The 25,193-nt window shown below is 54.9% G+C and overlaps 1 protein-coding gene across 4 annotated transcripts in view; it reads left to right on the top strand.

The window, feature by feature from the left end:
* Positions 1–21,519, top strand: part of UBR4 (ubiquitin protein ligase E3 component n-recognin 4) — a 118,445-nt gene extending 96,926 nt beyond the window's left edge. For all 4 annotated transcript variants that reach the window (XM_053921231.2, XM_053921229.2, XM_053921230.2 and 1 more), the window contains 15 exons: positions 103–230; positions 1,113–1,220; positions 1,738–1,857; positions 2,561–2,751; positions 3,401–3,574; positions 3,914–4,013; positions 7,410–7,628; positions 8,524–8,637; positions 9,549–9,691; positions 10,157–10,282; positions 11,362–11,556; positions 14,288–14,512; positions 17,487–17,577; positions 18,251–18,413; positions 21,139–21,519. In XM_053921231.2, coding sequence (XP_053777206.1) covers positions 103–230; positions 1,113–1,220; positions 1,738–1,857; positions 2,561–2,751; positions 3,401–3,574; positions 3,914–4,013; positions 7,410–7,628; positions 8,524–8,637; positions 9,549–9,691; positions 10,157–10,282; positions 11,362–11,556; positions 14,288–14,512; positions 17,487–17,577; positions 18,251–18,413; positions 21,139–21,203 — 2,162 coding nt within the window. In that variant the 3' untranslated portion in view covers positions 21,204–21,519. The remainder of the gene's footprint in view (positions 1–102; positions 231–1,112; positions 1,221–1,737; positions 1,858–2,560; positions 2,752–3,400; positions 3,575–3,913; positions 4,014–7,409; positions 7,629–8,523; positions 8,638–9,548; positions 9,692–10,156; positions 10,283–11,361; positions 11,557–14,287; positions 14,513–17,486; positions 17,578–18,250; positions 18,414–21,138) is intronic.
* Positions 21,520–25,193: the final 3,674 nt, after the last annotated feature.

Genomic DNA, 25,193 nt, shown 5'->3' with positions numbered 1-25,193 from the left:
ATATGAAAAAGGGAAGTAGCTGTCAGCCTGGAGGAGGGCTGTCAGTTTGACTCCCATCCTCCCCTTTTCCTCTGTTTCTGCTCGGCTTCCCTTCTCCCCCAGATGAAGAAGAAGATGAAGAAGAAGTGTATAAGATGGCTGGCGTGATGGCCCAGTGCGGGGGCCTGGAGTGCATGCTTAACAGACTGGCAGGGATTAAAGATTTCAAGCAGGGACGCCACCTTCTAACAGTGAGTGGGAGGCAATACAGTGGGACCAGCTTTCCTCTGTGGGAGAGGCCCCTATGGAAAGAAGTTCATGGTCATTGTGCCATTTAACCCTAGAGGGCAGCATGGTGCCATGGACCAGTGCAAGCTGGTGATGGACCTGGCAGCTTCCCTGAGCCCTCTGCGTCCAGGCTCCCTTTCCCCACTACCCTCTTCCTGGCCCACGCCCCTGAAACACCAGTGTGATGGCAGCCTGCTGCCTTGTCCCTTTGGTGGCCTGTGGAACCACGTCTAACTGCCTTTTCCTAAAACAGACTGTACTGGGTCTGTTGTTGTTATTATTTGTAAATGGATTTTATAAGTAACCCTTTTACTTCTTGTAGGATTCTGTTTGGTTACTCATCCATCTCATTACTAAAGAGGAGAGGATTCCAATGTAGCACAAATATCACACTATGATTTTTACCTCCAGTGGGTGTGAGGACATACGTCACTGTGCCCACATTTTAAATGACCTACATGGTTCTGAGCCCCCACAGGCCATGAGCTTTGGAGTCTTCCTGTTGACCGTTAGTTCAAAGTTAATACTAGAATTTCCCCCAAGACAGCAGAGCCTCACCTGCTCCATTGGGAATTTGGCGCCTGCTGTAGGTGTAGAGGTGGTATAGCTCCACTCAGCCCACGAGGGCTGCTGCCGGAGGACACTGCTGTTTAAAATACCCAGCTGGCGTGAGGTCCCAGCCACCTTACCACGTCCCCTGAAGGGTTACTTCCCTCTGCTGTCTTGTGGGTTTTAGGAGGAAGACCTGCTGACGATACATAATCTCTTAAACATTTCTTTCCTGCTTGTCCCCACACCTACACTCTCAGATGGTCTCATGGGTTTTGACTGGCTTTTCTTGTCAGGTGCTGCTGAAATTGTTCAGTTACTGTGTGAAGGTGAAAGTCAACCGGCAGCAGCTGGTCAAGCTGGAAATGAACACTTTGAACGTCATGCTGGGGACGCTAAACTTGGTAAAGAGTTTGGGCTGCAAGAGATAAAGACTGAGTCTTGGAAGTCCTGGGTGGGAGACAGCTCAGTTCTGGACTCCGATGAAATGGATCTGTGGTCCTTCAAGCCCTCCGTTTGTCTGTCCGACTGGTGCAGAGGCCCATTCGGGATCGTTCAAGCTGTCCCTTCTCCTCCTGCTGGCTCACCCCCATGCTGCCGCCATGACATCCAAGAGCTTCCTTGTCCCCTTTTCCTGGGTTCAGATCAGAGGCACAGGAAGTTAGTTCTTAAAACACTCCAGACCACACACCAGTGGGAAGCAGTGCCGCTCGCCTCGGAGCAACCAGAGAGCGCTCTGGAACATGACGTTTTCACTCTGCTCAAAGGCCTGCGTGCTGGTCTCACTCTGAGAATGCACACACATGCACACGTGGACGGTCTCTGGGAAACGAGGCCATGACGGAAGTCTCTAAGGAGCAGATAGCATCAGCAGTGAGTGGCTGTGTTGTTGCCCCAGAGTGACTGCGTCTCCTCCTCCAGGCGCTGGTAGCTGAGCAGGAGAGCAAGGACAGTGGCGGGGCAGCGGTGGCCGAGCAGGTGCTCAGCATCATGGAGATCATTCTGGATGAGTCCAATGCCGAGCCCCTGAGTGAGGACAAGGTGAGTGAGCCCGGCCTGTGGATCTATAGACACGGGGAATCTGCCCTGTCTCATTGCCAGCAGCGGGCTGGCTTGTGTCTGTGTCAGCCCAGAATGACTGAACCTGCTCAGCTCATAGGAGTGGCAAGGCTCAGCTAGTTAGTGGTGACATCATTGCACTGAAGCCTGGAATTCACAGGAAACAAAGCTGCTAAGGACGCTCTTTCACTCAAGTGCTCATTAATGGAGTTCTGGCATATTCTAGCTGACAGACATGGCCCTAGTCGAGCCCCTCATTTCACAGTTGAGGAAACTTGGCCTAGAGAAATGAAGTAAGCTGTTCACTGTTGCATAGTTGGAGGCCCAGAACCTAGGTCTCCAATACCCAGTTCAGTTTCTCTCTACTTACTGCACCATTACCTTCCTCCATCCTTGTGGGTGCTAATGTTTTGGCTAGACACGTGACCAGATGAGTCTCAGGTAGCTACATTCTCTGGGGGAGGGAGACACTGCATTGGTCTATTTTGAGCACTTGAGACTATTAACAGAGCCATCACAGAAATTGAGAAGTTCATTTATCAAGTGGAACTCACACTCTGTTCCTCAGAAAGTGCCGAGACACCGTTCTCTTAGGGCTGCTTTTGATGACTGATGGAAGTGCTGCAGCCAAAGTCCTGACCCGATTACAGGCCCTTCCATCCTTCTGCCCTCTTTCCTATTGCAGGGCAACCTCCTCCTGACAGGGGACAAAGATCAGCTCGTGATGCTCTTGGACCAGATCAACAGCACCTTCGTCCGCTCCAACCCCAGTGTGCTGCAGGGCCTGCTGCGCATCATCCCGTACCTTTCCTTCGGGGAGGTGGAGAAGATGCAGATCTTGGTGGAGCGGTTCAAACCCTACTGCAGCTTTGATAAGTATGTTGCTTGGATTTCATACAGCAAAGGGAAATTCCCCCCTTAAGTGCCAAACTAGTTCTGGGAGACAGGAAGCGCCCCTGGAATTTCTGTTAGGTTTCTGTGTGCCAGTCTGGCTGGCCTTTAAGCGGCTTGATTTAGTTGGAGATTCTGTAATTAAAATACAGGGTCCGGCGGAAGTAAGGCCTGCTTTTGAATGTGGTTGGTAGGGTAAGGGTAATAATATGGGTGTAATAATTTATAGTTTTAATTTGAACATTTCACCTAAAATGGCATATGGTGTGCTTGAGTGTGGTGGTGTTATGTTACAGAATCACATGCTTATGGTTTTGTAATAAAAGATTTTGTAATAAAAGGGGCGGGTGCGTTATTTGTGCTGGACCCCATATATTGTGTTAAACTGGCAAGTGGACATAAGACGGGAGGAGGGTATGACACGCTGGGAGGCGTCACGTGTGCAAAAGCATGAAGCACAGAGAACGCTGGGAGTCTGGGCGGCGGAGCAGGCAAGAGGGAGAGTGGCAGGAACCAGCTCAGCAGGTTCTTTATGTCAGGCCAAGGGGTTTAGAGTTGATCCTGCAGACTGTTGAAGATCGTTCAGCTGTGTTATTCCTTTCACACCTTCGGACTCTTCCCTCCTTCCGCCTAGGTATGATGAAGATCACAGTGGCGACGATAAAGTCTTCCTGGACTGCTTCTGTAAAATAGCAGCCGGCATCAAGAACAACAGCAACGGGCACCAGCTGAAGGATCTGATTCTCCAGAAGGGAATCACCCAGAATGCACTTGACTACATGAAAAAGCACATTCCCAGTGCCAAGAAGTAAGAAGCAGCTCCAGCAAAGGGACTACTTTCCTTTTCCCGGTTCCTTGTCTTCTCCATCATCTTGGCATAATCGTTCCCTTTGCCCTCCTTGGAGGACTCCCTCCTCTTCTGGAAACTACCAGGGCGGCCCCATAGCTGCTGCGGAGTCCTTGGATGACAGCCTTTTGGTTTCTGTTTAGAGGACTCCTCTCTGGCCGCCCGGCTGAACTGCGTGGTCCTTTGTGGTTCCTTGTGTCACTCTTGGAGGGTCATGGTTAAATGAGCCAGAATCAGCAGCTGGTTTCCAGGTAGCCTTTGCCTCTCCAGCCTGCTGAGGAGTCTTCCTTTGCTTTGCAGTTTGGATGCTGACATCTGGAAAAAATTTTTGTCTCGCCCGGCCCTGCCATTCATCTTGAGGCTTCTCCGGGGGTTGGCCATCCAGCACCCTGCCACCCAGGTGAGGAGCCAACCTGCCTGTAGCCCTTATTCTGCAGACGGGACATGTAGAATGAGGAAACCACACACTGTCTTCCCCTCTCCCAGGACTGGGTGATGGTGATGCCATGATTAGCCTTGAGACATGACCTCCCCTAGTACCCACAACTCCTAGAGTGGCAGAGACTCTTAGGGGTCACCTGGCTCAGCTCTCTCTGGAGAGGATTAAGTGCTGTCTGTGATTTCCTCATTCAGCTCGTTCTTACGTGGGGCTTTATTATCTCACGGGGCAGCTGAGCCACAGTGGGACTGTGAGGGTACAGCTGACCCTCCTGTGACGGTTTCTCCGTGACATCGGTAACCTCAGCACTGCCGACTTCTGCTCTGCGTCAGGCAGCTGAAAACTTGGTGCTGAGACAGATCCTCTGTCGCTCTGCCTCTCAGCCCTGCACTGGGCTGAGGCATCCATTAGCCCTCACACATCCTAACTGGCCTGCGAAGGTGGCCGGGCTGGATCTCTCTTTTTTTTTTTTTAAGATTTTATTTATTTTTAGAGGGAAAGGGAGGGAGAAAGAGGGAGAGAAACATCAATGTGTGGTTGCCTCTTGCGCGCCCCCTACTGGGGACCAGGCCTGCAACCCAGGCATGTGCCCTGATGGGGAATGGAACCAGCGACCCTTTGCTTTGCAGTCCAGTGCTCAATCCACTGAGCCACACCAGCTAGGGCCGGATTTTTTTAAATTAAACTTTTTATGTTGAGATCATTGTAGATTCACATGCAGTTGTTAAGGAATAATACAGAGAAATCATATATACATATACCCATTGCCGACTTTATCTCAATGGTAACATCTTGGAAAACTAGCAAGTACTGCAGCCAGGATACTGACATCGGTGCAGTCCAGCTCCAGGACAGCCTCAGCACCACAAGGGCCCCTCCTGTCGCACTGTTAGAGCCACACCCATGTTCTCCCACCCCCACTCCGCTGGGCCCTGGTCTGTTCTCCATTTCTGTGATTTTGCCGTTTCAAGAACGTTATATAAATGGAGTCATACAGCACCTAACCTTTTGGGAGCTGGCTTTATTCACTCAGGATAATTTTCTGGAGATTCCTCCAGGTTGTATGCAGTGTTTGTTCCTTTTCGCTGCTGAGTGCTGTCCATGGTGTGGGTGTACCACAGCCACTGTGACCGTTCACGCATTAAAGGACTTCTGGGCTGTTTCCAGTGTGGGACAATTACAAATAAAGCTGCTCTGAATGTTCATGTGCAGGTTTTTATGTGGATGTAAGTTTTCATTTCTCTGGGATGAAGGCCCAGGAGGACAACTGCTAGTTGCAAGCTTAGTTTTACAAGAAACTGCCAAACTATTTTATAGAGCAGTGGCAGCATTTTGCATTTCCCTCAGCAGTGCACGCGTGATCCCCTTTTTCACTGAGTCCTCGCAGCACGGGGGGGTGTCCCTGTTTTCTCTTTTAGCCATTATGATAGATGGGCAGTGATACCTTACTGTGGTTTAATTTGTGTTTCCCTAACTGCTAATGACGCTGCGCATCTGTCTCTTCATGTGCTTCATCTGTGTCTCTTCAGTGAGATGTGTTCGTGTCTTTTCTCTCTCTTGTTTTTTTTTAATCTTCAGCTTTTAGAGTTCTCAGGGCTGGACTTTTTTTCTATTTATAGTGTTCTACCTTGAATATAGTTATACATTCTTACTTGGTATCAGTTTTGATAACTCATTTCAGAAATGTGGTATTAATAATTTGGTTGCAGACAAGATTCTTTCATCTGTCTTACCCAGATCTCTCTTGTTCTAAACTTTTGTTCAGTTCAGTGGAGATGGTCGTAATTAATACATCTCTGTGGTGATAATTTTTCCTACATAAGAGTCTTTCGTTATTTCTCTTATCCTTGCAACATCTCTTTTGAATGTGGATAAATCAAGGGACTGAACGGACAGTATTGTAAATTTAGAACAGACCTGCTGGTAGTCAGGCTTCGTATTAGTTACTAAGTCGAATTACTTTCTTTAGAATAAGGCTTGTCTAGGTGGGTACTTGGCATTCACACTTCTGGCCATTCACTTTGATTTCAACACTTACTTACTTAGCCCCTGGTGTGTACCTGTGCTGTGCTAGGCGGAGGAGACCAGTTAGTTAGTGAGGTGGAGAATGAATGGATTCCACAGAGATCTGGGAGGAAGAATAAATGGACTTGGAGGTTGATTGTGCGCGAGGAGGGAAGAAACTGGACGAATGAGGACTCTGTTCGGTTTCTGGATTGGGTGACAAGGTGAATGGTGGTGCCAGAAGGAGGTGGAGAACCTAGGAGGTTTGAAGTAAGGTGGGGGAGAGTTCCTTAGGTTTTCTCTCAGCGCACAGTCTGTCCTCCTAACTAGAATGTTAAGCTCTAGGAGGGTACGGTTTTTATTTCTCCGGCACCTGAAACACTGCGTCACGCATGGTACACACCCCGAGTGTTGAGTGCTGCGTGCGCTCGGTGGAATAGTTCAGGGGGCCGTCGCACTGTGGGTTTGGTGTGCAGGAGCCTGAGACGCGAGGACCCTGTACTTGTGCTGGGGCACAGGTTTGAAGGTGTAAGGACAGATTTATGGGCTCTAGTGAGTGGTCTGAGCTGAGCGCTGAGCTTTCACATTGCAAGTTGACTTTGTTGTTTTCAGCTTATTGTCAAATATGTAGAGCTTGTCATCGACTCACTCGTGGCGTGGGCGGTGCGGGTCTCGGTGAGCTGGTGCTGTTCCCAGTGAGCTCGCCCGGAGAGCTTTTTCAGTCCACACCTGCCTTCGGTGTCCCGGTGTCAAGCGCGGCGCTGCAGTGCGCCGACCGCCAGCCTTTTCAGGCACAGGTTTCCTGTTGCTGTGCGTTTTAAAGTGTTTTCTCACCCCCGGTCCCGCTTTGTAGTTGTACCTCCAGGCCCTGAGGTTGAAAAAGCTCCCGTGCCCCTTGGTTTGGTGACCCTGGAGGGCCCTCGGTGAAGGCTGAAGCGGAGCCCCTGTGAACATCACGGGCCTGCCCTGCTCGGCACCGTCCCTGAGGCCACCGCTCAGGCCTCTTCGCAGGTGCTGCTTCTCCAGGGAGCCTGCCCTGAGCCCTTTCCCTGTGCCTGGGCGCTTTACTTGATACCCAGCTCAAATTGTCACAGGAACCCTGGCGTTACCCCTGTTTTATAGATAGAGGCGCTGAAGCTAAAGAGCATAGTGATGGGTCGAAGGTCGGTGGCAGAACCAAACTCTCTCCTGTTTGTCCAAACCTTTCAAAGTGTAGAATCAAAGGATGTGCTTGAAATTTGAGCAGATGACATGAGATTGTGTATGTTCTATTTTTTCTGAACCTTTAAGCTCCTGGGAAGAACACTGGTGGAATAACTGGAGGCCTGAGTCTCTCTGGTCCTTTCTTGGCAGGTTCTGATTGGAACTGACTCTATCACAAACCTGCATAAATTGGAGCAGGTATCCAGCGACGAGGGCATTGGGACCCTCGCAGAGAACCTGCTGGAGGCACTGCGGGAGCACCCTGATGTGAACAAGAAGATCGATGCCGCACGCAGGGAGACCCGGGCTGAGAAGAAGCGTATGGCCATGGCAATGAGGCAAAAGGCTCTGGGTACCCTCGGCATGACGGTAAGGCCACTCCCTGAGTTCCCACGTTCTTGCCCTGCTGTTGAGAGACGGCCATCGCACAGTCATTTGTGTGTTGGGGCAGAGCTGGGGTTGGGGAGGGTATGCCTGAAGGCCGGACAGAGAGAGAGGAAGGGGTACAAGTGGGTGGGTATGCTGGGCTCGTCACCTTCCTTAATCTTCCCAACAGCCGTCAGGGCTGTGGCTGATACTGTTCTGCTCTACGGATGAGACTCAGGTTAAGGGACTTCAGTTCACAAAAAAAGTAAAAGTGGTGATGATAACCCTCCAGGATTTACTGTACACCACGCGCTATACATAGGCACCTTAGCCTTCGTGTTGTTCTGTGAGGTATTAATCATACCCATTTTCCAGATGAAGTGACTGAGGCTGAGAGGTGACGTAAATAGGCCAGGGCACTAACTAGTAAATGGGTGACAGGATTTTGAGCCCGGGTCTGCACACGAAGGGCTGTGTGCCGTTTTCACTGTCCCAGGGCCTGCAGGAAGCAGCGGCCCTCCGGGGGGCCCCCCCAGGCAGCACACTTGCGTGTTGGCAGTTTGGGACTCCGTGGGAACTGTATATGAATCATAGTGCAGCAGCCTTGGCTGCTGAGAGCTGGTGTTGCTGGCACAAAGAATGGGTGCTTTTGGTGGCGAGTGGCAGCTTGCCAGGGTCCCAGCTGGATGGTCCCGTCTGCTTCCGTGGTGCCTGTGGGAAGAGGGTAGCAGGAGAGTCTGGGTCTGCACCCTTGTCAGAAGCCGCAGGTGTTTCCTCTGACGCAGCAGTCCTCTTAGTGTATGTGGAGGGTCAGCCCTGTCCCCGAGGGTCCCCAAACTAGGGTGGGAGGGTGTGTGGAAATCCCCTCCTGACATGTTATCTGGGGTTCCCCCAACAGACAAATGAAAAGGGCCAGGTCGTGACCAAGACGGCGCTCCTGAAGCAGATGGAGGAGCTGATCGAGGAGCCGGGCCTCACATGCTGCATCTGCAGGGAGGGGTACAAGTTCCAGGTACGCGCCTGGGCCCGGGCCCGGGCCTGGTGGCGCAGCTTGCTGCCTCACTGTGCTGGCGGCCCTCGCCTGCAGGCCTTTCTGTTCTGAGAGTGGCCAAGACTTGCCTCTTTCAGCTGTGATGTTCTGTACAGGAACATTAGTCTTCCCCATCACCGTGATTGCAGACAGCAGCCACTCATTGGATCCCATCTCTGCTAGGCCCTGTGCCCAGGGCTTTATGTCAGCTGCGTAATTTTGTCTTTAAACTTGTAAAAAGCCCCAGTTTATGGATGAGAGAACAAAGGTCACGGCATAGAGCCAGAATCCTGGGCTTTTAAGAATACTCCATGCTGCTTCCACTCAGGACACCTGGGGCGATCAGCGCCCCCCTCCCCCAAACCAGAGTTACACCTGAAAGGAGCAGAGCACCAAGTGGTCTGTTTGTTCCCCTAAAGGCCTTAAAGGGGGTGGGGGGTGCCCCTCTCTCTGCAGCTTGAATTTACTACTCAGCACTCACGCTGTTGAAGGGCAGGCGCTCTGGGCCACACGCCCTGTGAGTGCTGCTGTGTGTGACACGGGCTCTTGGGGGCTGCCTGGTAGTTTTTGAAAAGCAAGTGACTTATCAAGAGGGCACTTTACTCTCCATTTTTAGACAAATGAAGCAAAAAGAAAAGGACAGTTTAAACTTACATTTCTGCCTTTCCATCTGCATAGCATCTGCTTAGTTTGGTTGCTTCCCACACTCCTCACTTCACTGTGCCCAGCCCAGAGCTTAACCAAGAGGCTGGGGTGCTGGCCGTCACCCCCTCTCCTGGGTTATCCCCTCCTAGGAGGGCAGACACTCGGGTCCCTTCTGCTCTGTTTTGCTTGCTTCCAGAGCTGCCTTGAGTTTCTCCTCACCTCTCCTCCTTTTTCCGTTGTCCTTGTAGCCCACGAAGGTCCTGGGCATTTATACCTTCACCAAGCGGGTAGCCTTGGAGGAGATGGAGAACAAACCCCGGAAACAGCAGGGCTACAGCACCGTGTCCCACTTCAACATTGTGCACTACGATTGCCACCTGGCAGCCGTCAGGTGGGCCCGGCTCTCCAGTTCTGGCACCTTCAGTAGGCCTCTCCCTCCCACGTGCCTCAGCTCCAGGCCTCCATTACTTCACTTCACTGAGGAGGGCCGCTTGTCCGAGGCCCTGGACTCGGAGGGGTGGGACCGCCAGCCCTGAAGTTTTAATGCTGTTCTTTAGTCTCCAGCGGGTAGGGTGTTTGACCTTAAACCATTTAGGCTGCAGAATCATTCTTGCCATATGACTGGGAAAATATCCATGGCTTTGGCCCATGGCTGGGGAAAGCAGTGGTGTTTACCTGAAGCAGTGAACTTGTATTTGCCCTATCAGGGTCACAAATGGCTAATTCTCTGTATAGGGTCGGGAGCATAGGCTGGCTTCCTTAGTGGTAGCAAACCCTTCTCCACCCCACTTGCCCAGGTGCCTGGTTGCCGAGTGAGCTCCAGCAGTCATGTGTCCCTGCTCTCCTCCCCACCCAGGTTGGCTCGAGGCCGGGAAGAGTGGGAAAGTGCCGCCCTCCAGAACGCCAACACTAAGTGCAATGGGCTCCTTCCGGTCTGGGGACCTCACGTTCCTGAATCAGCTTTTGCCACCTGCTTGGCAAGGTGAGTGTTGAGCATTTTGCATGGTAGGAAAGGGGATTCCCAGGAAATGGGAATCAGCTGTCAGCCAGCTTGTGGTAAGACCATTTCCTGTTGCCTGCCTTTGTTGGGAATCCATCTCTCTGCTTGAGGGCAAGGGGGCTGTTCGGAATGGAGAGGAACTCTGCTGAGAGAAACGGGCACCCTCGGCGTCTGGTGCACCGTGGAGAATGTCTAGTCTCTCACTACCCTCCCCCCGCCCCCCCCCCCCCCCCGCCGGTTGGCCTGAGGACGTAAGACACAGGGTGCCTGACTTGGTCCTCAAGGCCAAAATTTCCTTCCCTTCTACAGTGTGTGCTTCTGAGGTTTAAGTAACGAAAAGTAATAGCTTGGTTACATGGGGAAGGTCAGGCCTTTTTGAGGCCTTCCTTGTCCTAAAACCCAGAGCAGAGCAGCTGAAGCTTCCGTGAGGTCCTGGCCTCTCGCTGGTGCCCTGTGCAGCGGAGCCGCACCCCAGGCCCTCACCAGAGATCAGCCGCCTGGCAGTGATGGTGATGGAAGGAGCAATAGGCGTCACTGAGGTGCTTACCGTGTCTCACTGTTACACATACTCCACAGATGAAGAAATGGAGGCACAGAGAGGTTGAGGAACTTACTTAAGGGCACACAGTTAATAAGCATAATCGATTGTAATGTAAATTGACGTAGAAAAAGCTTTTATTTGGAGGTTGAGGAAATGATTCTTATGAATAGATTTCCTAGTTAGTCAGAAGGAGTAAGTTCTACCTTTCTTCTTCCAAAATGTTCTTCTGGACGTGGCCACGATTTGTCCTGTGACACTGACCCATCAAGAAATGGGTCCCTCAGAAGCAGTGGGTTCTTGTTAAAGCTTGGAGAGCATCATTTTCAGTCCCAGCAGAAGTGAAATGTCCTCTGCTGTCCCTTCCTGGTCACCCAGTCCTTGTCCTCGATGCTCCCTTCTATCCCATGTGCAACCCGTGCAGCCATCGGGGAAGGGGGTGCCAAGGGGGGCTCTCCCAACAGGGCTTTCGCCAGGAAGCTTGCTTCCATGTCAGCATTTCTTCTGCTCCCCCCACCCCCAGGCACAACACTTACCTCCAAGAATGCACAGGCCAGCGGGAGCCCACGTACCAGCTGAACATCCATGACATCAAACTGCTCTTCCTGCGCTTCGCCATGGAGCAGTCGTTCAGTGCGGACACCGGCGGCGGCGGCCGGGAGAGCAACATCCATCTGATCCCATACATCATTCACACTGTGCTTTACGTCTTGAACACGTCAGTACCTCACGCCCTGCCGGGCAGCATCCGGCTGACCCAGCATGGCCTCCCGCTTTTCCACGTTTGCCCTAGTTAGTTTCAGAGCGAATGTCTGACCTAGGCAGCCTTTGCTAATGTAGGAACGCTCACCTGTGGCTCTTAGGTGACTCCTTTCCCAAACTGTCCCATCTCCCACCTGAGCAGCCGAGGGCTGCATCTCTGGACTGACTTCAGCACAGAGGGGACAGAAACTGGGAGAAACCAGACCATTGAAGCTTCTGCTTCAATGTAACCTGTATTCCCGTTGCAGGACTCTCTTCCCTTGGATGGGGGGAGGCCGTGGGTTGGAAACAGTCACTTGCAGGGCACACAGGTGTTACAGGTGAGGGTTTCACATCTAGGGCATGCGGCAGAGCCAAGAGCCTGTTTCATAAGTGGGAACTGGAGTTGCTTCCCGTTTCCCCTCCACTGAGCAATGTTTCTGGCCAGTGTAGGCAGAGAGGAGGGAGTGGTAAAGATTCTCTGGGAAAGTCAACTGAGAAGGCAGGCAGCCAGGAAAAACTAGGTTTGTATTTTATCCACACGCACACTGTGGAATGAATGGGTTGATGTGTAAGTGTGATTTTAAAGAAGCACTTAGGGGTAGAGAATAATGTTTTCGTTTCACTCCCAGATTTCCAAAGCAAATTAAGAGATTTGAAATACTTCAGCTCTTAGATTTGATTTATTAAATGGTTTCATATTTTAGGCCCCGCTCTTCCAGCAAGTCTTATAGATCTAGTGGGCAGACAGCTAACAGGCCGCGTACAGTCCCCCCCCCCCCCCCCAGCAGCTGCAGTTCAGCTTAGGCAACAGGACAGTCTGCCTGTTGTCCTTTCTGGTCTTCTCTCTGCAACAGTGATATCTTCGGCTTCCCTCCCATTTGCTTGTGGGTTAAAAGGCTGACTGACCTCCAGACCACAGGCCTCATTGTTAAAAAGACGCACGGGCGGGTCTCCCTCAGCGCATTACATCATCTGCTGAACTGTTCAGACTGTTGGAAGAAACACCTGCATTGCTGACAGCACAAACGTTCCCACTGTCCAAACCCTGCTTCGGGCTGAGCCGCCTAATTACGTGCTTGCAGCCTTTGACCGAGCCCTTGGCTTTTGCAGAGACATGTCTCTTCTTGGCAGCTAGGACGTAGAGTGGACTGCCCCGTTCTTCAGGGAGGAGAGCAGACCCACAGGGCCAGCGTGATGTGCCCAGCAGAACAGAACTGGTGATGTCAGGTGTCAGAGTTTCTCGAATGCTAGGCATTCTAACTCCTGCTCAAATTCCTGAGTTGGAGAGGGACGTGGCCGTGTCACGGTTGTCTTGGTCAGCTTGGGGCTGACCCGCAGCCTTCATGGAGAGGCACTGTTTCTCATCCACAGACTGCTTTCCTAGCCGGTCATTTGCCATTGCTGTGAGCTTGGTCCCAGGCGGGCTGGGAGAGGGCCGTGGCTGCCTTTGTCTATTAAGGCGAGTATGTGACTCCATGGTCCAGAGCAGAGCTGAGCAGGACCCGCAATGGTGGCAGGCCTCTGACTCCCAGCTGTGGGAGATCAAGCTGAGCATGCCCCTCTGTTCCACTGGTGCCGCTGCTCCTGCTTCCCACAGCCCCGTGTCTGGAAGCGCCCTCTGCACGCCTGGTGACGGGTCTTCCGGCTCCTAGTGCTGTGTGTGTTTATTCCCTTCCCCGCTTCTCCCCCACTCCCCACCACCATAGAATTAGGGCAGGATGTCCAGCACTCTTGCCCTGACAGCACCATCCAGGGTCTCCGAAGAGAGAGTAGCCAGAAATGCCTGCTCAGTGCAGGTCAGGGAGCACGTGCCAAAACTTCTTCATGCAGGGAAGACAGAGTTCATTTAGCCGGACAGGCTCTGGAGCCAGATGGCCTGGGTTCGCAGCCCAGTTCTTTCCCATCCCAGTGTGTGACTTTGGGCAGACTCTTCACTCTCTCTACTGCAGTTTCCTTGTTTGTAAGATTGGGCTAGTGCTGGCGCCTGTTTCAGGGTCATTGTGAGGGTTAAACAAGACAGTCCACATGGAGCTCCTAGAACGGTGCCTGGCACGCAAATTCATGATCGTCATTCTCATTGCAGTTTAGGCAAGAGAGAGAACAAGAAGCAGTGCTTCCCTGGAAGTTGTTCTGATGAAGGAGACAGGGCACAGGCACATAACAGACAAAATAGCAAGCCATGGAAAGCCATCGGACACAGGCGGAGTGTGAACCCCTTAGCTCTAGTAAGACTGTGCAGAGGCAGGGAGGGTGCAGGCGGTGGGCTGGGCGTCACGGACTCTGGATTCACATCAGCTCCCACCACTTACTGGCTTGTGACTTCAGGAAAATTACCTCGTTTCTCTGGGCGTCAGGTACCATGGTAAAAAGGTGCTGGCTGTCACTTCCAGAGTTACGTGGACACTGACGGCATGTTTGTGGATGTGCCTGACTCAGGGCACTCAGGAGCCCCTGGTTGGGACTTGCGTGGGAGCTGAGCTGGGGGTGGGGAGGGGCCAGGGGAGATGCCACCGGGACGGACTTGGACGGGCGGCAGCGGCACTCGCACTTGGGGAGGAGGGGGAGGGGGGATTCCAGGATGGGTGGGAGTGTGCTGTGATCCAAGCGTTCGAGACACTTAAGATGAGAAATTGAGCCAGCCTCCTCCGCGCTTGCTGCTGGTCCCTGGTGTCTACCCTGGTTTCATCATGTCCCTTTTGTTCTAGAACCCGAGCAACTTCCCGAGAGGAGAAGAACCTCCAGGGCTTTCTGGAGCAGCCCAAGGAGAAGTGGGTGGAGAGTGCCTTTGAAGTGGATGGGCCCCACTATTTCACAGTCCTGGCCCTGCACGTCCTGCCCCCCGAGAAGTGGAAAGCCACACGAGTGGAAATCCTGCGGAGGCTGCTGGTGACCTCGCAGGCCCGGGCAGTGGCTCCGGGAGGAGCCACCAGGTTAGTGCCTGCCTCAGGAAGCGCCCACTTCCGGAAGCCGTCTCCTGCCCCCTGTTGCCCGGACTGTGTGTGCCCCGTGTGTGAAAGCTACCTGGCAGCGTGCATGTGCCCAGGGAAGGCGTGCTCGCTGGGCTCCGTCATCGGTCCTGCCCTGTCTCCATTTGCACCGCCAGGAGTGTAGGCCTGATGGCTGGCAGGTGACTGGCCGCCTTCGGGTCTGGCATTCAGCCCCTAGCAAGGGAGCCAGGCTCATCTATAGGAAGTTTCAAGAGGAAGCTAGTCACACGCAGGGCGGCGAGGAGGAGCATCCGGGTGTCGGGCTAAGACAGGTGACTGGTCTGCCAGTCACCTGGTCTGCGCATAAACTAGGAAAACCTCTGCGTGGCTGCAGTTGGGGCTTTTCTTTTCCGACCACTAAAAGCTTGTCATCTCTTCTTGGTCACATTCCTGTCTTGTCCTTGTCACATTTCATGAGCTGTTCTCCTCCTCCTCAGTGATGTGGATGCTCCCAAAGAAGGAAGTGGTCTTTGTTTTCATGACCTTGTGCTGGGCTTTGGGTCAGATGGGAGGTGCCTGGGTAGAGGCATCCGTGAACAACAACAGGAGGCCCTTGAGGTGCCCACGTGGATGGTCACACACGCGGAGGACTCAGCGGGCACCACCCTCTGCTCACAGTGGCCCTGTGCAGTCTCTGCCCGCCCTGGGCTATAGAGCAGGGGGGCGCGCCTGGCAGTTTGCTTCTGCCACTCAAGGGAAATCTTCCCTTCTTGAAGATCTGCCCTTGGGAGTCTTTCTCTAGGACCCGAGGGAACATTCCACATTTGTAGGCCAGTGAGGGAGCCCAGGAGTTTTCACGCCCCTGATGGTGCCAGGCCAGGTGGCGGCAGCCATGTGCCTGAATTGGCACCCCTGGTCTCTTCACTTCCATTGGCTCGCATTCACCAAGGGGTGCTGGTCTTGGCATCTCCCGCCTGCAGGGAGACCGGGGTGGAGCTCTGTGGTTGCGTCAGGCCAGCGACAGCGCCTTTGTGAGGAGCAGGAGGGGGCGAGTCCTGTTGGTTCCTATCTAACCTCTGTCCCATTCCAAACATTAATAGGCAGCTAACCGCTAGAGTCGTGGGTTAGATCTGGGGGGTGCTAAGGTGTCGGCGAGCCAGGCTGGCCTGCTTCCACGGCATGTACAGTGGCTATTTCCTGGGCACAGGCTCTTGGTGGCAGGTGTGAAATCTGAGCCCACAAGAGCTGTTTTGCTTCAGTTGGGAGACTGGAATTCATTACTGTCTCAGGCAGTTAAGGAAAAGCTGATTTGGTCATTGCTCAATTAGGAAACCCAGCGTGAGCTACACTCCTGAGTTGCCATTTTCTCCATAGCAGTTAGTCACCTTTACTAATTAGCGTTAAATAATTAAGTTGGGCAGGGTCATTCAGGATTGCTGCCTACCGAGGCAAAACAGTCATAGTAGAGGGCCACCCCTGGTGTGGCGTGGAGACCGAGCAGGGGCTCCTAAAACAGACAGGCGGAGGAGCTAGATGTTAGCACGGCGTGGAGACACCCTATGTGGAGAGGCCAGGCTGGAAGGACATTTGAAGGGCATCATCCCGCTGGTTGGGGCAGTGTCGCCAGCACGGGCTTTGTGCGTTTTGGGGAGGGCGGCAGTGGCAGACACTCAAAAGCGTAGCTCTAGGAATCCGCCCCAGAGAGGCTGGCCTCTTCTGTGTGTTCCACATTCGCAGAGAAAGGGTCCTCTGCCAAGAATTGGAGTACCGAAGCCTGGGGCTTTCTTGTCACCTTGTTGGCATGGAAATGGACTATCGTCCTGACCCCCAGGCCCACCTCACAGTCGTTTTCACTGCAGGCAGTGGCACCCTTGTGTGGGGCAGGCAGGGGAGCAAGTGGGTGCTTTGGAGGGCTTTGGGTGGAGGGAGGGTACAGGAAGCCTATTTCAACAAATGGAATTCTCTCGTCTTATCGTTATTTTGCTTTTGCGAAAGAACTCGCATTCACTGACTGGAAGTGGACGGCTGTCCCATGCAGCAGGGGCCGCTCACACGGGGCCCACACAGCGCAGTTTCAGCTCCTATGTTAAAGAGCACCCGTACTCGTCTTCTGTGATGCTTACACACACGAGCACACGCACACACTACACTAAATTCCAGTCCTCTGCGATGGCCTGTGCTCACCACAGGGGTGAAGCCAGTTTGCAGACGACACCTCTCGTTGACGTGGGTGGTGGAAACCGAATTCTAGCCCCAATACGTCACTCCCTGGGCAGAGAGGAGCCTGGTCTGACCATCCCTCCCAGCAGGAGTGTCTGCCAAGGGGGCAGTGGACGCTGTCTCAGACAGCCCCAGGGCTCCAAGGGACTGGCTGGCCTTAATCCTCGGCCGCATCAGGGATTAAGTGGAGGTGATCCATACTACATAGAAACCAGTGGGTGTGGTAAGCAGTTCTGGATTGTTCCTTGAAGGTACCATTGCTCGTCTCGCTTCTCCCCCAGCGCGCTGTTCTCAACAGGGCACGTGGTGGACCAGTTGCTGTAGCTGGTGGCTTTAGGTCTGTTGACTGAAAATTCCCACAGTGGGACTGTGCAGACTGGGGGGATTTCTTAGATCCTGTCAAGTCCATGCACTCATGTCGGGGCTGAACGTGGGGGAACACGTGAGCCCTCGGCCTCGCCTGGAGGCCCTAGGCTTTTGGTTACCATATGGCAGCTTAGGTCTCCCTTTCTTCTGATCCACCCTGATTCGGAAGAGAGTCCGTGCTAAAGATGAGTGTTTCGGGGGACACGTTTGTAGTACATGAACCACTGCATCCTGAGGCCTCACGAGCTCCTGCCCTCAGCCCCTTTTTTCAGAGAAGACAGACGAGGGGCTGGAGCGGAGTGACACGGGTGGCTGTGACTTCCCCTGCTCCGCCCGTGAGTGCCCCTCCATGTCTGCGTGGACGTGTGGTCAGGCGGGCCTTCTTTTCCAGGCTGACAGACAAGACAGTGAAGGACTACTCTGTGTATCGCTCCTCCCTTCTATTCTGGGCCCTCGTCGATCTCACTTATAACATGTTTAAGGTAAGGACACCATCAGAGACTCGGTGGGTGGCTGCAAGGGTGTTCCGTGACCTGTGCTGCTGGCTCTGACCCTGCCTCGGCCGGCAGGTGGCTGCTCCCCGCTGGCCTCCTCCAGAAACACGCACCCACCGTGGGACGGGCTGACACCAGTCCAGACCCGGGCTGTCTCCGCCCGCTCCTGGGTCCCGCTGCAGGCCTGCTGCTGCAGGGAAGTCTCCCCTCCTGAGTCAGCCTTTGCTTGCTCCTATCCCCTCGGTTTTGGAAAAACTCCATTGCCCTGTCAAGTGTGACTTATGCCAGCCCAACTTACAACAGGACACTCCTCTCTGCCCGGGAGGAGTCAGAGGGTGTGGGCTGGTTCCTTTTTTGTAATCTGAACGAAACAGCTCGATTAAGGCATCTTGACAATTCCCTCCTCTTTGGGGAATGCAGGTGTGACGTGTAGGGAGGAAAGAATGCAGCCACTGGTAGCTTGTAGGTTTGAGTGACATGGTGTGTAACAAAGGGCCAGAGAGGAGCCAGGTGAAATTTCATTGTTCTTGGAGCAAAACACATCCTGCAGGGGGAACGCTGCTGACGAGGGGAGGGGAGGGGAGGCTTTCCGTTCCTTCGGGGCTGATGAGCCCGCCTCGTTGCCCTCTGCCCCCGGCCCGGCTCCTGCTGGTTCTTGTAGAAGGTGCCCACCAGCAACACCGAGGGAGGCTGGTCCTGCTCTCTCGCGGAGTACATCCGCCACAACGACATGCCTGTCTGCGAAGCTGCCGACAGAGCCCTGAAGACCTTCCAGGAGGAGTTCATGCCGGTGGAGACCTTCTCGGAGTTCCTCGACGTGGCTGGTCAGTGACGAGGTTTTGTCTTTCCGAGATCTGCAGCAAAGCCCGTTTGTCTCCATGGGGTTGGCCGTAGCTTTTACCTTCACCTGTCAGAAGACACAGCAGTGAGAACTAGCCTGTCAGCCACCAAAGGGTCTGGGAGAGATAGGTAACCCTGAGCCCCTCACCACGAGAGCGGCCGCTCTGACGCACACCAGGGCCTTGCTGCGCCCCAGGCCTGTGCTGCCGATTGTCCACAAGGCAGCCCTGGGTGACATGGGCTGTGGTCACCCTGCTTTGTAGATGGGGTAACGGAGGCTCTGAAGCTTCCAGTGGGGCACAGCTGGAAAATTGGCAGCGCCCCTTTCTGGTTCCTGGCTTTTGATGACAGTTCAGGGAAGGAACATGGAGCTTATCTGTCTCCTGCCTCTGTTCTTTTTTTTTAAGATTTTAGTTATTTATTTTTAGAAGGAAAAAGGGAGAAAGAGAGGGGGAGAGGCATTGATCAGTTGCTTCTCATGCACACCCTGCCCTGGGACCGAACCCCCAACCCAGGCACATGCCCTCACCAGGAATTGAACCGCTTGCGCTTTGCGGGGTGACACCCAGCCGTCTGAGCCACACTGGTCAGGCCCTCCTGCCTCTCGTGTCACAGCTGCCCTGGGGACATGTGGAAGATTGCACCTCCAATTCTTAAAATCAGTGACAGACATCAGAGCACCTCTGAGTGTAAGGCCAGGGCCACACTTTGAGCTCTTGTCCTACGAGGCACTTCAGACGGGCCCTCATCCCGCAGCTGGTGAAAGCGGAGGTCGCTGTTCTCTTGTGCACACGGGTTCCTCCTACGACAGATGTGTGCTGTTCGTGCAGACGCGTTAGAAACTGTTCGGCTTTCATAAGCAAGCGTCAGACGACCGCAGGGGGAGGTGACTTGGGCTGCTGCCTGGGAACGCCTGTCTCGGACTGCGCACGCGGCGCCCTCTCGGCCCGCCCTGCTGTCTGTCCGCGGGCGGGCTCCTGCCTGGCTCTTTGGGAGCTTGTTCATTTCCCCTCGTGTTCATTGTGGGGATGTGGTGACATGTGAGGAAGCAGGGGAACATTTCCCCGGGTCCCACTAGTACCTGTGTGTGTGCGTTTGTCCTCTGGGAATGGAGCTCTCACAGGTCTGCAGTGGTGCACTGTGTGGCTTTCTGCTTCCCCCCCCAGCTGAGCCCCAGCCGCTGGCATTTCCTCCAAAGCCCTGGGGCTTCGGCCTGGTGCCTCCCTCGTTCTCTGGATCACGTCAGCTAGTGCCTCTCACCACTGGACGCTCCACATGCGTCTCCCCAGCCCTGATGTTTCTCTGAGCCACTGAAGCGACCCCTAGCTGAGAGCAGGCAGCCTGTGTGTTTGTGTCCTCAGGGCTGAGCACTGTGCGTGTCGCCTGGGCATCTGCTGAATGTAAGGGCGAGTACGAGAAAGACGGTGGGCAGAGCGAGGGCAGTGTTCGCCTCAGTGCGGGGCTTTGCAGCAGCCCTGTGGCCGTGGCGGTGCCCCAGCCTGAAGCAGGGAGAGTGAGAGTCCACTGGCGGGGAGGCTCTGTGGCCTGCACTCCGAGGTCAGGTTTTCACAGTGTGGCTGCATTACTTTGTTTACACTGATAGAAAGTTCCAGAACATCAGACACACTCTATTTGAATGCAAGGACAAAAACACCTTCCAAAACCAAGAGGTGATGATCGGCACCACTGTTGTCTGCATTGCGCAGACTCTGGGCAGAGGACTGCGGTTTGCCTGGTGCCGGGCCTTGGGGCTGCCAGGTCCACGTCTGTTCAGTGTGAGCGCCCTGCTCTGGCTGGTGTGGCTCCGTTCTGGGGACATCATCTGTAGACTAAAGGGTCATGGTTCAATTTCTGGTCAGGGCGCATCCCAGGTTGCAGGTTTGATCCCTGGTTGGGACACTAACGAGAAGGCAACTAGTCAGTGTTTTTTTTTTTCACATTGATGTGTTTCCCTCCTTCTCCCTCTTCCACTCCCCATCCTGCACCCTCTCCCTCCCTCCCCGTCTTTCCCTGCTCTCTGAAAACAATGAAAAAAAAATGTCATTGGATGAGGATTGAATAAAATGTGAGCACCCCTGCTTCGTGAGGGGGGTGGGCAACAGGGGCCCTGATGCTACTCGAGCCCCTTCTGTGCACTGGGCACTTACACACACGTGGCCTAATTTAACCCCCACAGTGGTGAGACAAGGGCTTGTCACTGTCCCCATGGGATAGTTGAGGAAACGGAGCTCCTGAGTGTCAGCAGCGTGCTCAAGGCCCCAGGACTAGTGGCCGAAGCGCAGACGAGCCCAGGGTCCTACCACCCTTCTCTGCTCCTCCAGCCTTCCAGGTCCCTCTGAGAATGCGCTGGAGGCCGCGGACACTTTCCCTTCCCGAAGGCTCCCCCGTGCCTCCGCTCCACTTACGCTCAGGTGCACTGGCCCTGCAGGCCCCTGCTGTGGTCCGTGCACCCGGGTTGAGGGGAAGAGTGTGAGTTCGGGCCTTGCCACTGCAACACCTCCAGCGAGCCGCAGGGCCTGGCTCCTGAGCAGGGCCTGTCACAGAACGGGAGTGTTCGCTCGGCGACTGTCTGCCCAGTCACTGCCGCCCTCCCAGGGAGCCCCTGTTCAGACTTGTTGGAGCACAGTGTGTTCTCTCCAGGGATGCGGCAGCCGTGACTCAGTGGGGCTGCGCATTCCCGCTCCCGACCAGCCTCTGTCTCCGGTGCAGGTCTGCTCGCAGAAATCACTGATCCGGAGAGCTTCCTGAAGGACCTGTTGAACTCAGTCCCCTGACCGTCCCACGGACCCGCTGCTGCCCGATTGGAGCTGGCCGGCCTTCCCCCCCTCCGGGCTCTTCCCTCCTGTGCATCAACTCCCACAGGATGCTGCGTCATTACTCCCCCCTCCCCCACACCTTTCCTTGGAGTGGCTGGGGTTTTTAGGCTTCCTTTTTATCTCGTGTGTGTGGTGCACTAGCTATGAAGCCGTCTGTAACCCCAGCCGTCGAAGGACCTGTACATACCTAGGAGCCATGAGCTGTCCTGGCCAACTTAATACTTGAGTGCGCGCCTCTTGAGAAATAAACAAATGACTTAATACACATTGAGAAAGAGGTGTCGACTGCTGCTTAAACTCCTCTGTAGTGACACTGGCCAAGTGCTCCTCCCCGGCCGCCCAGCCCTTCCCGATGTCAGCACTGGAAGACTGACATGTCAGAAGCCCTGTCTCGGGGCCCTTTGCTGGCACCAAGTGGAGCCCGTCTGCTTCCGGCCAGCGAGGTGCGGCGCCGCGTTTGACGAACACGATCTTTCCTAAACAAACCACTTGGCTTCTCTCAATGTTTTGGCCTTAAGAGCTGGAACCCAAAGACACATGGAGCCCGATGCTTTTCTATCCTCAGCCAAAGGCAGGCTCAGTGCAGTAGGGCACTGGGCTTTCTGCAGCCAAGGCACTGGACACTCGCCTGCCCGCTGCGGATGGGGGGGTCCTTTGGTGGCTTCTCTTCGGGGTTATGCGTTAGGAGAGGGCCTGGGGTAGACCCACAGTCAACGCGGTCAGCGGCCGCCCTGGCCGCGCACCTCCTCTCTGGGTGCAGTGTCAGTGTGCTGTTCTAGTCTATGGTAGCCCCGCAGGCCGAAGGCCTCAGCCAGTAGCCGCCAGGGTCACAGGTTTGTACCCCTGAAGTTGTGTTCTCAACCACTGTGGCTCCTGTCCCCGGGGGCTGTGAGACCTTCCCCAGGTTCGTGGGCAGCAGCCCTCTTGCCAGGGAAGCAGCAAGACTCCTGAGAGCCTCTCCCAGATTTTAGGGCACGGCCGACCCAGATAGCCTCGTGGGGAGGCGGCGTTCACCAGCACCATCTCCCGATCTGTCTCCTCTGCCTGCTGCTGCTCCCTCACAGCCTGCCTTATCTTGATGTCCAGCCTGTGTAGCTCAATCCTCAGGCCAGACCATTGGGCACAGGAAGTGCCTCTGGGTGCCTTTCGAAGACTTACACAACCAGGACTCGGTGTCCCACCCGCAGAGCTCCTGGTGGGGTGGCCACGAGCAGGCGTGAGTGGCGAGCTTGGGCTAGCCAGAGAGAGAAGCGGCTTGTAGTGGGAGCCCGGCCCGCGGCCCTGGCAGGCGAGCGCGTGAGTGCACATCAGCATTGGGCAAGGGGCCTTCCGAGGGCCTCACTGGGCCGAGGAGAGGGCGCAGCATCGCCAAAGCCGTGTCAGGTGCCCACTCCCTTCAAATCCCAGCTCCACCACCTCCCTCCCCGCCTGTCCCCAGTGTCTCCAGTCTCCCTGCCCGTGTGTGTCTCTGGGGTAGGGCGGTCACCAGGCTTCCATGAGATTATTTGCCTGCCATGTGGTAAGGAAATAGCTTCTCTGAACTACTAACGAATTTACTTCCAGTCTACGACAGTTTGACTTTTTCTTGCTGAAGCTCCACGTCTCAGGAGAGGAGGTCCAGGCCTGTGTGGTGATGGCGGGTGAAGGGCCTTGGTCTCAGGGACCCTGGGGTTGCACACCGAACGCAGCAAGTTCGTTCCCTCTCGTGGGTCCCTCGTCCCTCACCTTCTGGTGGTCTCCCCGAGAGACCCCTCAGGTACACGTGAGCACGCGGAAAAGCTGTTACATAACATCCTGGCGGCAAGGAAACTGGGGCAGCTGGGAGGGCAGACCGGGAAGGTGCCTGTGTAAACAGGGCTGTACCTGCTCACCAGGTGTCGGCTTACTGCTCCGTGTGGTAGGCTGAGCCGTGTTCAAAGCGACACCTCGGGGCACTGAGTGTTGACAAGGCATCTTTGGAAGCTTAACTGTGGACTGGCGTCTTTGGCCTGCAAGGCTGCAGTCACCAAAGATGACGAGGGGTTGGCCTATTTTTTCCCTGCCCTTTGTTTTTTTACTTCTTGCAAAAAGCCTCAGAGAAATTGCCCTCCTCCCAAGTGCATCAAGCCTCTTATCTTCATGGTCACGGCTTTTCCTGGTGTCCAGGTGTCCACGTGATCGCTTCCCACGGTCGCTGCAGTCCCACACAGGCTGCTGACGGGTGGCCCGCTGGTCTAGGACAGGTCCCTGGGCGGTGCCAGCTAATGGTCTAGGGAGGGAACTCCACCTCCCAAGCCCAGGGCTCATGGTGCTGAAGGACACCAGGCAATGCTCAGGACCTTCTGTCCCGAGCCCGTCTGGGCTCGTCGCTGCTTGAGTTCCTGTCTCCCTCAACACACAACTTCAGTTGGGGTATTTGGATGATTCCAGACTAAATTATGTCTAATGATGGCTACAGTTTTTAAGCCTCAAAGTCTGCTTCAGCTCTAACGCTGGAGCAGAGGGGCCACCTCCTTCTAGACTTGCTTCCTCGTTTTGGCTCGCGCCTCTCCTGGCACCTCACTTTCCGATTCGGGACTGTTAGGGTCTGAGTGGGAGATTAGGAGGCCCCTTCTTCCCCAGGTGCCGCTCCCCTCCCCCAGTCATGTTTGCTCAGATGCCTTGCAGGTCGGGTGGTGGTGTTGGCGCCTTACAGGTGAGGACCTGGCCCCAGAGGAAGGGACCTCACCTGTAGGTGAGAAAGGGGCCTTCGGGGAGCTGGGCGTCCACCAGCCTGCAGACTCAGCTGTCCACTCATTGCCCTACTCTTGGTGTCTGTTTGGTGGCAGGCACCAAGCAGCAGCAGCACGTCCACCATCTGTCTCGTGGGGCCTAGATGCCCACGAAGGGCAACAGGCAGAGACGCAGGAACGTGGGCTGGAAGGTGGGGCGTGGGCCAGCAGGGCTGTGGTGGCCATGCTCTAACCAGGTCCCGTTGCTGGTTCCTGTTGGTCATCCAGCCGCCTCCAGAGGGACGGCTGGTCTGCGTTTGGCCCCTGTTCTGGCCAGGGGGACCCTTTGAGGGTCTGGGGACCAGCCGGAAAAGGAGATTCTCTCTGCTTCTGCTTCAAAATCCAGCCAGGCTCTGGCCCCTCCTCTCCACTTTGCACCCTGGTCCTGGAGTCTGGGGAGCCTGCTTACTGTCTTCTCTCACCCCTGCTATCCCTTCCCCAAGGGCTCCGGGCAGTCATTTTAAAATGCCCTTCACATGGGTTCCCTACTCAAACTTCCTATGCTTGCACTCACCTTCAGGACGGAGCCTCACTCCCTCTCACGTCCCTGCCCTGCCGGCACTGAGCGATTGGCCTCCCCTCCCTGTCCCTCCCACTGCCCACCCCCGGAGTCCCGCTGTGGCCTCTCACACCCGATATCCTTTCACCCCCAGTGTTTGGTGTTTGCATGCTCCTCCCCTTCCTCCTTTCAGGTCACTATCAATCTCAGAGAGGGTCTCCTACCGACTGCCCATCTCAGAGAGCAGTGCCCACCGTATCCCTCCCTCGCTGCCCGCTTTTCCTGTTGAGTGCGTGGAAGCCAGCTTCTCGTCCACGTGCTCACTGATTGCTGATGTCCCTGAGCTCCGCTCTACTGGTGGCTTCCCCTCATTTACTGCCACATCTCCAGTGCCTGGCGCAGTGCCTGCTCCTCAGCGGGCACGCCAGGGGGTCCTTTGGGCAATCGGGGTCAACCCTGTCCACAATCCTCTGTGGACTTCTGGGATGATGGCGGGTCAGTCAAAACCCCATGCTGGTAGTGGGAGGAACGGGTGGGTCCCCGAGACCCTTCTTCACCTTCCCTGCCCTTCGCTGAACTGGCTGGAGGCAGAGCTGGGCCCAGACCCAGGCTGCAGTGCCCAGGTCCGTGTCCCCACTGGGGCTCCGGCACCTGCCACACCCCTTGTCTCCTGTCACAGGCAACCCCAAGAGCAGGGCC

This window comes from Desmodus rotundus, chromosome 3 (assembly GCF_022682495.2).
Source record: "Desmodus rotundus isolate HL8 chromosome 3, HLdesRot8A.1, whole genome shotgun sequence".
Taxonomy (NCBI): domain Eukaryota; kingdom Metazoa; phylum Chordata; class Mammalia; order Chiroptera; family Phyllostomidae; genus Desmodus; species Desmodus rotundus.
Note: the sequence above shows the minus strand (reverse complement) of the source record. Positions and strands in the feature narration are given on the sequence as shown.